This window comes from Mesoplodon mirus, assembly GCF_964341445.2.
Source record: "Mesoplodon mirus genome assembly, chromosome: 16".
Taxonomy (NCBI): Eukaryota; Metazoa; Chordata; class Mammalia; order Artiodactyla; family Ziphiidae; genus Mesoplodon; species Mesoplodon mirus.
The window spans coordinates 31,272,145-31,284,695 of NC_138992.1; the positions used below are offsets into that span (position 1 = coordinate 31,272,145).

At 36.6% G+C, this 12,551-nt stretch overlaps 1 protein-coding gene across 2 annotated transcripts in view; it reads left to right on the forward strand.

Moving 5' to 3' along the window:
* Positions 1-12,178, forward strand: part of LRP12 (LDL receptor related protein 12) — a 79,305-nt gene extending 67,127 nt beyond the window's left edge. For both annotated transcript variants that reach the window (XM_082601215.1, XM_082601214.1), the window contains 4 exons: positions 1,206-1,408; positions 2,907-4,011; positions 5,501-5,633; positions 9,874-12,178. In XM_082601215.1, coding sequence (XP_082457341.1) covers positions 1,206-1,408; positions 2,907-4,011; positions 5,501-5,633; positions 9,874-10,740 — 2,308 coding nt within the window. In that variant the 3' untranslated portion in view covers positions 10,741-12,178. The remainder of the gene's footprint in view (positions 1-1,205; positions 1,409-2,906; positions 4,012-5,500; positions 5,634-9,873) is intronic.
* The last annotated feature ends 373 nt before the right edge of the window (positions 12,179-12,551 follow it).

A 12,551-nucleotide genomic window follows, 5' to 3' on the forward strand; every position in this document is an offset into this window, starting at 1 on the left:
ACAGAATTAGAAATAGCTAATAAACATAGGAAAAAGTGTTTCAATTTCAGTAAATAAGGAAATGCAGACTAGAACAAAGATCAATCTATTTTATCCACCTAACTGGCAACAAATCTTTAGAAATAAAATGTTTCATTTTGCCAGAGTTGTGAGGTATCAGGTGCTTTTTCATACACACTTGGTGGAATTGTGAGTTGGTATAAACATTTTTCTCAGTGTTGCTATCAAATTTAAAGTGGAATTGTGTCTTTTGACCTAGCAATTCTACTTCTAGAAAAATTTGTCCTAGAGAAATACTTACTCATGTGTGTGTGGAGAGAACATGTATAAGGATTCCAGCATTGTTCATAATAGTGAAAAACTGGAAGCAGTCAAATTGTCAGCCTTTGTTATAGTTACTCAGAATATTTAAAGAGGAAATATCCTGGTATAATAATCCTTGGATAATTAACTTTATCGTCACTTGGCTTAAGGCAGGAATCTCACTTTTCAGTGAGACATGTTAGTAGAAAATGCTATTTTGTTTTTTTCTTTTTTCATAGCAGTGGCTAATTTTGTATGTGGTTCTTATTTGACTTTTCTGCCCTTTATTCATGCCCATATTTTATGAACTACAAGATAACGTTTGGTTGTAAACCATTTATGTAGAAAAGTATTCCCAAACTCAGGGACTTTTCACTGAAGAAGTTTTTTGTTTGTTCATTTTTAACTTTTTTACTTGGCTCAGGTTTGTGTGATTTGCTCTCCTGAAAATGTAAGCTGTAAACTCATTAAGCAAGCAGATGAACCAGTCTAATCTAGAGAAGGCAGACTTCCTCTGTGTCTTTCAGTTCATCGAATTATGGAGTAGTTCAAACAGAGAACAATTTAGGGTGCTAAGAATTAGAAGTGGTCCTTCCTAAACACACACAGGGAGAAGAAAAAGAAGAAAGGTGCCAACTGTCTCCTGTTTTTTAGCGTTATTTTGGAATTTTGTGTTACTTATGAAGAAGTATTGTTCTGGAATCTGGGAAAGAGATACAAATGTTAGGAACACAGAAGCAGTATTATTATTTGTTGATGATATAGTCGTGGGCCTAGAAGATCCAGGAGAATCAGTGAATATATGGAGGCTTATAATAAAGTCCTCAGTTACTTTGTATTATTAATGAAATTTTTTTCCAAAATTTCCTTTTCAGTAGGCTTTTCTGACTTTTTATTTGTAGTTTTCAGGATTTTGATATTCAAGGGTCCAGAAGATGCAGTTTGGACTGGTTGACGATAGAAACATACAAGAATATTGAAAGCTACAGAGCCTGTGGTTCTACAATCCCACCACCATATATTTCTTCACAAGACCACGTCTGGATCAGGTTCCATTCCGATGACAGTATCTCTAGGAAGGGTTTCAGACTGGCATACTTTTCAGGTGTGTTTTTGAATAAGAAGAAAAATATGGAACAGAATTCTATAGTATTTACTACTCAGTCACTTCGGGACTCGCCTTCTAAACAATGTCCATTTAATTGTGACTCAGTCCTCAAGGCAGCTGAGATTGAGGAATTAGAGGCTAAAGGTTCAGGTACCGTAGATCCGGGTCTCCAAAAGGCATTTTATATAATCCTAATAAAATGATTAATTTTACAAACTAAGGTCAGTTTTCTTTTTAAATATTTTGCATACGTTTATTTTAAAAGGAACTTTTTCCCCTCAAGTGTTTACCAGTATCCTGCAAGTTACTTCAGAATGTATTTTTGTGTGTGTGCATTACCCTTGTCTTTACACCTTCAAAGAAAAGACATAATCAATTTCCCCTTAGTAGTTTGTAGTATCAGAAGTCTTCTTTTGCTAATTCTTAAACTTTATCCAAAAAGACTGAGCAAATCATACAAATATGAAGAACTCAGAGCATTAGAGTTATATAAATTTTTGCTGAAAATCATTTTACATTTTCTGAGATTACATGATCTCCTTTAGCAACATATGCTGCCTTTTCTCTTTTTTATTAAAAGCACAGTCTTTGTAATATTTACTTAGGTTCTGAAGCACATTTTCTGTCACCTATTTGCCAGTAAATAAAAGTTGTTAATGGAGAGGTAGGCATTGGCCGTCATCATCAGTGTGGACTGTAGGAATCTAATGTTTGGTTTTCTTTCCCTACCTCATTATTGTTATATATTTAAGATAGTCCACTAAGATAATCAGAATTCTATAAACATTTCCATTCTTTTCTCTCTTCTTCTCCCTACTGTTTTGTTGAGTAAATTTATACCTTTAGCTCAGATTCATAAAATATTTTGCAGTTGTATTAAAACAGTTATAAAATGGAAGTACCATGTTGTGGTTATATGAAATGTTAGAAACAGAATAAAGTTAACTTATGATAATCTTAGCAAAAATTTGAGTCTAAATAATGGGCTTGCAAAATATGCTATGATACACAGCAAAATATTGTGTGTATGTGTGTATATATATATATAATATATATAGACAACTCAAAAAGAATATTAAAACTGGATTTGAAAAGGTGATTATTATAGAGGAGTTTTTCTTCATTGCAAAATGTTTATACAATAGAGTATTTGAAATTCTTAGGCAATACATCCTACTGACTTACATATCTTACATCACTTTACTAAATGTTCTGCAGTAAAATAGCTTCTGCGAAAACAGGATTGGTCTTTTCTCTTTAGATCAGCTGTAGAGATCTTCATGGAACAAATCATAAGTGTTTAATAAGTTGTTGAGTAATCAGTAAGCCAATATTAATTTGCCATTAGAGTTTAACCTATTTTTTGATCAAGCCCAACTATCATTTGGGCTAATCAGCATTTATGATAAAAATGCCACTTGCTGTTATATACCCTTTAAAGAGTATGTTTTTTCCTCCTTATCTCTCCATCTCCCTCCTCCCAATGTCCTCCCAGGGAAATCTGAGGAACCAAACTGTGCTTGTGACCAGTTTCGTTGTGGTAATGGGAAGTGTATACCAGCAGCCTGGAAATGCAACAATATGGATGAATGTGGAGATAGTTCTGATGAAGAGATCTGTGCCAAAGAAGTGAATCCTCCAACATCTGCCTCTTTCCAACCCTGTGCTTACAACCAGTTCCAGTGTCTATCTCGGTTTACCAAAGTTTACACTTGCCTCCCCGAATCTTTAAAATGTGATGGGAACATTGACTGCCTTGACCTTGGAGATGAGATAGACTGTGATGTGCCAACTTGTGGGCAGTGGTTAAAATATTTTTATGGTACTTTTAATTCTCCCAATTATCCAGACTTTTATCCTCCCGGAAGCAATTGCACCTGGTTAATAGACACTGGTGATCATCGTAAAGTCATCTTACGCTTCACTGACTTTAAACTTGATGGTACTGGTTATGGTGATTATGTCAAAATATATGATGGCTTAGAGGAGAATCCACACAAGCTTTTGCGTGTGTTAACTGCTTTTGATTCTCATGCACCTCTCACTGTCGTGTCTTCTTCTGGACAGATAAGGGTACATTTCTGTGCCGATAAAGTCAACGCTGCCAGGGGATTTAATGCTACTTACCAAGTAGACGGCTTCTGTTTGCCATGGGAAATACCCTGCGGAGGGAACTGGGGGTGTTATACGGAGCAGCAGCGCTGTGATGGGTATTGGCATTGCCCAAACGGAAGGGATGAAATCAATTGTACCATGTGCCAAAAGGAAGAGTTCCCATGTTCCCGGAACGGCGTCTGTTACCCTCGTTCTGATCGCTGCAACTACCAGAATCATTGCCCAAATGGCTCCGATGAAAAAAACTGCTTTTTTTGCCAGCCAGGAAATTTTCATTGTAAAAATAATCGTTGTGTGTTTGAAAGCTGGGTGTGTGACTCTCAGGACGACTGTGGCGATGGCAGCGATGAGGAGAATTGCCCGGTAATCGTGCCTACCCGAGTCATAACTGCAGCCGTCATAGGGAGCCTTATCTGTGGCCTGTTACTGGTCATTGCCTTGGGATGTACTTGTAAGCTTTATTCTCTGAGAATGTTTGAACGAAGGTCAGTATCAAGACAAAACTATAGTGCTTATGCTCTCTACAGTAAAAGCATGGCCCAAATATTTACAACACATTTTTAATGAGATTAGCAATATATTTTTGTTATATTGTTGAGAAATAAATACTTCTTATGATTTATAAAATGACTGTGAAAAGCCTATGACTCAAAAGCCTAATAAGAATATTAAAAAACACATAAACACTAAGAGTTATGAGGTGAGAAAAGCCAATCTGTATTTCAGGTTAATCTGTCTTACAGGAATTTTGCAAGCTGTAATTCTCGGTTGTTGCTCTTTAACCTCGGTTTTTATAAATATTCAACAATTCCAGATAATTTGAGAACCTTCTATGTTGAAAGCATTATACAGGTGAATAGAGAAATGAGTAGGAGTAATCTCATGGGCAGTTTACAGTTAGAAGGAAGGAAGTGGTGGGTAGAATTAGATGACAAAAATATAAATGTTGTAAGAGCTATAAAATAAAGTGGTATAAAAGTCGAAGGGGGCTTCCCTGGTGGCGCAGTGGTTGAGAGTCCGCCTGCCGATGCAGGGGACACGGGTTCGTGACCCGGTCCGGGAAGATCCCACATGCCGCGGAGCGGCTGGGCCCGTGAGCCATGGCCGCTGAGCCTGTGCATCCGGAGCCTGTGCTCCGCAGTGGGAGAGGCCACAGCAGTGAGAGGCCCACGTACCACAAAAAAAAAAAAAAAAAAAAAAAGTTGAAGGATCTCAGTTAAGTAAGCAGTGGTTCAGCGTTAAAGAGTGGCCTTCAGGGAGAGCTGTCTTTCGTGTGGTAGAGGAGAGACTGGACTTGGGAGAAGTTGATGGCAGAGAGGCCTTCTAGAAAGCTCCTGTGGAGACCATGACTGTCAGTCCCAGGAGAATTACAAATGATAGATACAACAAAGAAGTCACATACCAGACAGCTAAGAATAGATGCACAGTATCACAATAACCAAGTGCATCTTATCTTTGGTTCAGTATAAATGGCCAGAAAATGTTTTACTACATTGCAACATAGGAGTACAATGAAGACCAGAGGTCTTGAGTTTAAGAACAAGTTATTCCAGAAAGGGTTTTGGTGACTCATTTCACTCTTTTCCTTATCTGAAAAGTAAATGTGTTGGACTTGCTGAATAAAGTGTCTTCTAAGAATTTTCAAATACTTTCACCTGAAGTCTCAAGCCCCTGTGTTCTTAGGGGTTTAAAGATCTAGTACTTTTATCTTTTACGGAGATTTCTAATTTAGTAAAACTTAGTGAGCCAGGCCCCTAGTGTAAAACCGCATGAGGCTAAACTGTCCGCTTCATCTTTGTGTTCTCAGTGTAGGGTAGTATAGATACTCGTGAAATGTTGGCTAAGTAAGCTTTATACAAATGAACAAGTATATTAAAATTCAGATTGTTTTAATTGTTGATAATTTAAAAATTACTGTTTTGGCTTGCCTTTTTTTTTTTTTTAACCCTTTTCATCCCCCTGTTTCTCTCAAAGATCATTTGAAACACAGTTGTCCAGAGTGGAAGCAGAATTGTTAAGAAGAGAAGCTCCTCCCTCTTATGGACAATTGATTGCTCAGGGTTTAATTCCACCAGTTGAAGATTTTCCTGTTTGTCCACCTAATCAGGTATGTTACAATTCATTATCTCTCTTTCCGTACCTCTTAAAATGAAATCTATGCTTGTATATAATGGTAAAGTATCCTTGACTGGGTCAGAATTTTTGCAGTCACATTAAGAATTAAATATATGGAGGATTTGAAATTATACAGTTGACCCCTGAACAACGAGGGGGCTAGGGACACCCACCCTCTGTGCAGGTGAAAATTCACATGTAACTTTGTAGTCGGACCTCTGTGTCTGGGGCTCTACATCCATAAATTTAACCAACCATGTATCATGTAGTACTATAGTATTTGCTATTGAAAAAAAATCCACGTATAAGTGGTCCCGTGCATTTCAAGCCCATGTTGTTCAAGGGTCAACTCTGATTGTTCCATTGTATTTTAACAAATTCAGAAGTATACTTTTCATTCTTTACTTCTGATTTGGTTAGGTGATTCTTAAGCATTTTACTGTTTAGGATAATTTAGTGTGTTAAAATTCAGAAGTAAAGTTTGACAACTTATTTTCTACTTGAACTATTTCAAAGATTTAAAAAGAAATACTAAAGTTGATATGCTTAGTAATAGATTAGTAACATGCTAGATTAAAATAAAAGTTGTTGAAATTAAGTTAACATTTCTACCTGACTTGAGAAAAAACTTCTTCACAGCTGGATTTTACAGTGCTTAAAAATTCATATCATTTTCTTTAAATAGTAACTCATTCTTTATTAATGTTTCTGAATTCTTTAAATTTTTGTGAGCAATTTTTTACTTCAGGTGTACAGTAAAGTGATCCAGTTATACATATATATATATTCTTTTTCAGATTCTTTTCCATAATAGATTATTATAAGATACCGAATATAGTTCCCTGCAATTTCTTTTTAAATTTCTTTTTCAATGCTTACAATTGTGCCAGGGTTCTTAAGACCATTAAGGTTTCTACATTTAAAATGTAAATTTATCCAGAAACATTTCTAAAAATTGTTCCCAGTATCAGAATTAAGAAAAATTGATGAACATTGTTTTCTCAGTAATTTAATTCTGTTCAAAATGAAAGACCATCTCCTTTTTTGGTAAATAGGTTTCCAATTACAGTCGGTCATCTTATTTGAGTCTTTTAGGAAATCTTTGTGAGAATTTGATGTAATTTGCTAAGTAAGTAATTAGAACTTCCAATGGTTGGAATTTTGTGTGCAACATAGGAAAAACCTACATTGTGGCTTTTATATATTGTTGTCCCTGCCATGGGGAAGGGTTCTTTTTAGGTAGGAATTCAGAGGATGGTTAATTCCATCCACCCACTTCACCATCTATCACTCCACCCCTATACCCTGAGGCTACCTTCAAGAGGTTGGTCAACTGTGAAGTTAGAGGGAGTACAGTCCACACAAGACAGCCCTTACTTCTAAAACCAATTTTAAGTACAGGGGCTCCCAAACCATCCTCAGGTTTGATAATTCACTAGAAGGACTGAGAACTCATTGAAAGCTGTTTTACTTAATAGTATAATCTGGTGTAACTATTATTGCTGGGAAAGGATCCAGATTAAATCAGCCAAAGGAAGAGACACGTAGGACAGGGTTCAGGAGGGTACCAAACACGACCCTTCCAGTTGTCTTTTCCCCATAAAGTCAGGACAGTGTCATTCTCTCGACACAGGTGTGTGACAATATGCACAAAACATTGCCAACTAGGGAAGCTCACCCAAACTCAGTGTCCAGGGTTTTTATTGGAGCTGCATCACATAGGCATGATTAATTGCACATGTGGCTGATCCCAGTCTCTAGCCTCTGCAGAGGTTGACAGATTCTGCTGACTCAACACTCCCACGCTACATCACATTGGTGTGGCTCAGAGCCTCCACCTAAAACGCAGTGCAACTCTCTGGCTGGCCCAAGTCTCCATGCAATGACACTCCTGTCAAAGATGACATTCCAAGGTCTGAGGTCTCATCCCAGAAGTAAAGGGCAAAGGTCAGACCTCACTTTGGGTAAGGTTTCAATTCTTTACTACCTACTACAGCGTTTTTGTAGGGTTATAATTTACCCTTGTGAGGGAATTCTGCTTCAACAAAGTTTTAAAGTAAAATATGTTTGCAAATGGGAAACTAGATTTTATTCAGTTAATGAGATTACACTCTTATGTTTGAAACTTTTGGTAATAAATTATCAAATTTCCTTATTTGTTTTTGAAAAGAACAATAGGACTTCCCTGGTGGCGCAGTGGTTGAGAGTCCGCCTGCCGATGCAGGGGACACGGGTTCGTGCCCCGATCCGGGAAGATCCCACATGCCGCGGAGCGGCTGGGCCCGTGAGCCATGGCCGCTGAGCCTGCGCGTCCAGAGCCTGTGCTCCACAACGGGAGAGGCCACAACAGTGAGAGGCCTGCGTACCGCAAGAAAAAAAAAGAAAGAAAAAAAGAAAAAGAATCTTTTGATTACCAACTCATTCAAAATAGCAATCCTTTCTGAAGAATGCTTTTCTTCTGCTTCATAAATGGAAGAAGTATATAAAATGATTCCTAAAACAATCATGAGATCCCCTTGTAGAATCTAATGTTAAATTGGCAATCATTTAATTAAACAGACTTTGAAGCCAGTAGAGAGCTTCATCTCACTGACAGACTGTACTGTTAAAGACGGCTTTGAAGTGTGCTGAAGGCATTGTGGGTGGCAGCTGCATAAGAGGGGAGGATATCTGAAGAGCCTTGTATTCATTTCTGGATTTAGTGACAGTGCTCACACAAAGCCTTAGAACTAGAACGTGAATGCCAGATGAGGAGGACCAAATCTATGGAGTTCAAAGGGATGTGAGCCACTTTTTTTTTTTTTTTCAGTTAGTTTATAGTTACATTCCCAATTGGTGAAAAACCTTACTCATTCATATAGTAAATTTTATGTGCTGGTATTCAGATTTCTTATTGACAATCTGTTATTTACTAAGGCTAGACTATGAAATATTCCTGTGATAGTAGCTTCTTAGCTTTCTGTGAATTATATTCCAGGGATTATGTTCAAAGGGTGTATATGGAAATCACAAATCTATATGGAAAACCTGAGGCTAGTTGTATGGTATCAGCTTGGATTTACTTCAATACCAGTCATAAACAGAGATGGAAAACATATGTTATCACATCTTCTTATTCTCTTCCCTTCTTTTTTTCTGTGGGGGGAAAGGCAAGAGCCATTCATTTGGCAGAGGGAAACTGTATCACCGTTTGAAAGGGAGTATATCAATTCACCATTGTTTCTTGGAAATACTGTATTTTAAATACTAAATGCCAGATTGATGAAAGCTCTGTTTGTTCCAAGTTTGATTACTCCTTTTTATAACCACTAGATGGAGCTTAAAGACTGTTTTTGTAAATCCTGTAGTGTTTTGTTTTGTTTAATTCCAATAGTCATTCCTAGAAAAAAGAAAATCTAGATGATTTTTCTTTCAGTTGGGCAGTAAGATCACCTCCCATATGCACTAATTAAAAATCACCAATTTTCAAAGAATAAGGTTATAATTTATGTTTAACATGAAGCTGTAGAAAATAAGACTTAACTCTTTAAGATTGAGAAGGAACCCAAATGTCTCAAATACCATTGAATAGTTCTATAAACAAATTAATTTCTTTGGCTTTTTGTTTCCTGTGCTGCATTACAAATACAGTAATTTCTTTGTTTATGACAATATAAATAAATCCTCAATATCCACTCATTCAACAAATCCTTGAGAACCAACTGTGAGATATAACTTTTACATGTTTTGGAAGGTTTCAACCTTGTAAATCAAGTCTAACTTGTTCTGTGTTAAAACAAAAAAACAAACAGCCTGGTTTTCACACTCCTTTAGGTCATTTAGAGAATTATTGTAGAGATTCTTCTATCTTCCTAGCTAAAGAAGTATCAAATTACTTTCCATCTTTGGTGCATTTCTAGGATTGGATTACTATGTGAAGTTTTGAAACAAAATTGCTGTTGTAATTGGCATTAAACATCATTTTAAAGTTCATATGTGAAATGAAGTATCAAGAAAATCTTAAACACAATGAACAGTGGTTCAAGTTATAGGTTAGATTCTGGAGTGAGGCGAGCCTGTATCCATGAGAGAATTTAATTCATCCTCCATAGACCGTGAAATGAGTAATAGAACTTTCATCCACAACACATGCTGAATAGAAGGGTGTTTTCCATCTTAATACCTTGTTGTTAGCTGTCTTAAGATCTTTTCTTTCTTTCTTTCTTTTATTATTATTATTATTTTTTTTGCAGGCTTCTGTTTTGGAAAACCTGAGGCTAGCTGTACGGTCTCAGCTCGGATTTACTTCAATCAGACTTCCTATGGCAGGCAGATCCAGCAACATCTGGAATCGTATTTTTAATTTTGCAAGATCACGCCATTCAGGGTCATTGGCTCTGGTCTCAGCAGATGGGGATGAGGTTGCCCCTAGTCAGAGTACCAGCAGAGAACCTGAAAGAAATCATACTCACAGAAGTTTGTTTTCTGTGGAATCTGACGACACAGACACAGAAAATGAGAGAAGAGATACGGTAGGAGCATCTGGCGGGGTTGCAGCTCCTTTGCCTCAAAAAGTCCCTCCCACAACAGCTGTAGAAGCAACAGTGGGAGCAAGTGGAAGTTCCTCCACTCAGAATACCCGAGGTGGTCACACAGAGACCGGACGGGATGTGACAAGCGCGGAACCCCCAAGTGTGAGTCCGGCGCGTCACCAGCTCACAAGTGCGCTAAGTCGTATGACTCAGGGGCTACGTTGGGTACGTTTTACATTAGGGCGATCAAGCTCTGTAAGTCAGAACCAGAGCCCTTTGAGACAACTTGATAATGGGGTAAATGGAAGAGAAGAAGATGATGATGTCGAAATGCTAATTCCAGTTTCTGAAGGAGCTTCAGACTTTGATGTGAATGACTGCTCCAGACCTCTTCTTGATCTTGCCTCCGATCAAGGGCAGAGGTTCAGACAACCATATAGTGCAGCAAACCCTGGAGTAAGACCAAGTAATCGCGATGGCCCCTGTGAGCGCTGCGGTATTGTCCACACTGCCCAGATACCAGACTCTTGCTTAGAAGCAACGCTGAAAAATGAAACGAGTGATGATGAAGCTTTGTTACTTTGTTAGGTACAAGAATCCCATCAGGGAGATTGGATACAAGTTGGAGCAATATCCATTCATTGTTTTGTAACTTTACAATTAAACTAGTTTTAATTTAAAAAGAGAAAAGATGCAGGGTGATTTCTTACTATCATACGTTAGCCTGCATGGTTAAATTAAACACCTGTAACTCTATAAACTTTAGAGTTTACTATTTTAGCAGCTAAAAATGCATTATGTATTCAGATTGTTCAATAATGTTCTTCCATTTGTTTCTAATTGTTTTCATCCCGGTACTGTAGTTCGCAGTAGAGATATGGCTGCTAAAACTCATTTGACTGTCAGTTTCTATCTATCCTATGTTAAAACGTTTCTTTGTTCAAAATAATACCTTCTTTTAATTGAACCCTTTATGCTTTTGCCAATACATCTTGTAACTTAATATACTAGATGTTAAGGTTGTTAATGTAAAAAGAGAAAAAGTCCTTATTCTCACCTGTTTTTATTTGTATAACATCTGTCTAAACATTATTAGATTTCATAATAGGAGCTTGTCAAAGGGAAAAAAACTTTGTCTAAAATTTTTTCTCTTACGTTTAACATGCAATGATGGGAAATTTAGATAGATTAGATAAATTAATGGCAAAAACAAAACGCTTTTATAAATTTTCTAATGTTGACTTTAATACTCTAATATGGTACAAACCAAATGGTAAAAAGCCCAAGTCATTTCTTTTTTTATCTCTGTTTAAGGACAGAATTAAGCGGATGAAGATATTCTACTATGCATTAAATCTTGAACTTTATAAAATATGTACAAAGATTGTACAAGATAAGTTCCAACTGGTGATGTCTTTCCCTGATACAGGGTTATGCTTGTATTGGACCCTAGGGATTTGCACTAAAATCATATCAAGGTCTCAGATGAGTTTAGTGCAGAAGCACTATCACTTTAAATACTATTATTTGCTATCATAATGACTATATATTTCCATAGCTTACGGGGGGGAGCGTGAGGGGGCATTTTTATTACAACTTGAGGTTGCTTTGCTGGTTTCATATTTATTTGTTGTATTTAAAAACTGCATTATAGTAAGAAAGTGATTTTTTCAATATATTTTATTCATAAGGGGAGGATCATTCTACATGTTGAAAAGCAAATTAAGAAATCATTCAGATCACCTCCCTTTTTTAAGTAAAGTGAATTGCAAAACCCCGCATATTTTTTTATTCTCAATTCCCATTTATTTATTCTTTAGCTATCTGTTTTAGTAGCTTAATGTTTGAGTATGAAAAATGTATTTGTGTGTGATTATTGCTATTTATTAAATTTTAAATACTTTGCTGAATGTCATTTTAAAGCATGTTTGAGGTCTTGTGTATTTGTCTTGTTATGCTGTCAGGAAGAACTGACTGAAATGTTTTAATATGTATCAAAAATTAAAATGACTTCTTTTTTTTTGTATTGCCTTGAGGTACTTTTTAAATCAAAGTTTCTCTTTATTTTTGTTCATTTGGTGCATATACAAATTCAGGCCATGAAGTATGCAGTGTGTCTAGAAGAAAAATTAAAGAGGGGATGTCTTCCTTAACTCCCTTATAGTAAAGTAGTAGCTTGCACCAGTTCTCAAGGGTAAAAAAATCCCTAAGGACCTGGACATTATTTTGCCTTTGAAAAACCTGCCTTTTAATTGATGTGTCTTATAAGAGTCAGTAACTCTATCAGTTCTCTTTTTATATTATTTTCAGATACATTTTAGACCCCTATACAATATTTTACTGGCAGAATTTGGGTTACCAAATTAACCTTGTTTAGCTCCTACTAATTATATACTATT